Source organism: Caretta caretta, chromosome 24, assembly GCF_965140235.1.
Source record: "Caretta caretta isolate rCarCar2 chromosome 24, rCarCar1.hap1, whole genome shotgun sequence".
Classification (NCBI taxonomy): domain Eukaryota; kingdom Metazoa; phylum Chordata; order Testudines; family Cheloniidae; genus Caretta; species Caretta caretta.
In genome coordinates, this window is record NC_134229.1 from 17,653,033 (window position 1) to 17,654,357 (window position 1,325).

A 1,325-nucleotide genomic window follows, 5' to 3' on the forward strand; every position below is an offset into this window, starting at 1 on the left:
GAATTAATTTGCAAACTGGACAACATTCAATTAGGCTTGAATAAAGTCTGGGAGTGGATGGGTTATTACACAAACTAAAAACTATTTCCCCATGCTAATTTCTAATCCAGTAATCATTCTTGTGGCTCTCCTTTGAATCAGACCAAAAATTAACTTTCCAAAAAAGACAATTTAGGGGTCAAGAGGAAGTTACAGGTCTAGTGAATAGAATTATTTTTCCATGCAATTAACCACAATTCCATCCATTCCCCTGGTCATCTGGCTCTGGCTCTGAGTTGTCGGTGGTGTGGGTGTTTCGTGCACATTGCCGGTACCTCAGAAACTCTTCCTCCATGGTGAGGTAGAATATGGGGTTGAGGCAGCTGCTGAAATATGTCAGGACCCAAGCAAAAGCACTTCCAATGTCCAGAAGAGGCAGAGGGTACTTAGCTGAGATCAGCAGGAAGGAGAAGACGTGATACGGCAACCAGCAGAGGAAAAACGTCAGGATCAAGCCAAGAAGGATCTTGAGTGGCTTGGTGGATTGGATCAGCTTGCTCCTTCTCAGCTTGGCAGCTAGAATGATGTAGAAGTTTGGGATCAATATCAAGGCTAACGGGATCAGAAACCCGACCAGGAACTGGATCACAACGGTAGCCTTCACCCTCTCTTCCTCCAGTCGGAAATTCATGCTGGTGCTGGCAGGTGAGAGCAGGAATTCCCAGAGATCACCGTACCGCAAACTGAATCCAAGAGACAGGGCCCATGTGCCCAGAACCACCCCAAAAGCCAGTTGGGGCATGCGGTGGTTCCAGGCCCACTCAGGGCGTGCCACGAGGATGCAGCGATCGACACTGAGGGCTGTGAGGAAGAAGGCGCTGGAGAACATGTGTAGGGAGGTGACGGTGCTGCTCATACTCTTGGCCCAGTTTAAGTCCAGGATGAAGATGGAGATGAATCTGAGGGGCAGGAAGATGATGAAGATTAAATCGGCCACAGCCTGGTTCAGGAACCACACGGTGCTGGCCGTCCTCTCCACACAGCAGCCAGCGATGAAGAGGATGTAGCTGTTCAACGACACCCCGGCGAGGAAGGCCATGCCACTAAGTACCAGACAGACAATTAGAAACACCATTCTCAGAAGAGTTGCAGTCACAATATCCCCTTCTTTTCCTCAGGGCTCAGCAGAGGCAGACGCTGTACTGAGCAAAGGAAGGAAGAGCAATGAAACGGGCTCCCAGAGAGGACACGGACAGAAAGAGACAGCAGCAGAGTTTATAATCTCCTTAGAGTTTATAAACTCCCCAGTTCCTGAGCTGAAATCAAATAGGATCAAATCCTTGAAG

The 1,325-nt window shown here is 48.8% G+C and overlaps 1 protein-coding gene across 1 annotated transcript; it reads right to left on the minus strand.

Annotated features, from left to right (window-relative positions):
- Positions 1 to 226: 226 nt before the first annotated feature.
- LOC125626084 (chemerin-like receptor 1) lies at positions 227 to 1,114 on the minus strand. The gene has a single exon (XM_048828773.2). It carries the CDS (start codon positions 1,112 to 1,114, stop codon positions 227 to 229), a length of 888 nt encoding a protein of 295 aa, XP_048684730.2.
- Positions 1,115 to 1,325: the final 211 nt, after the last annotated feature.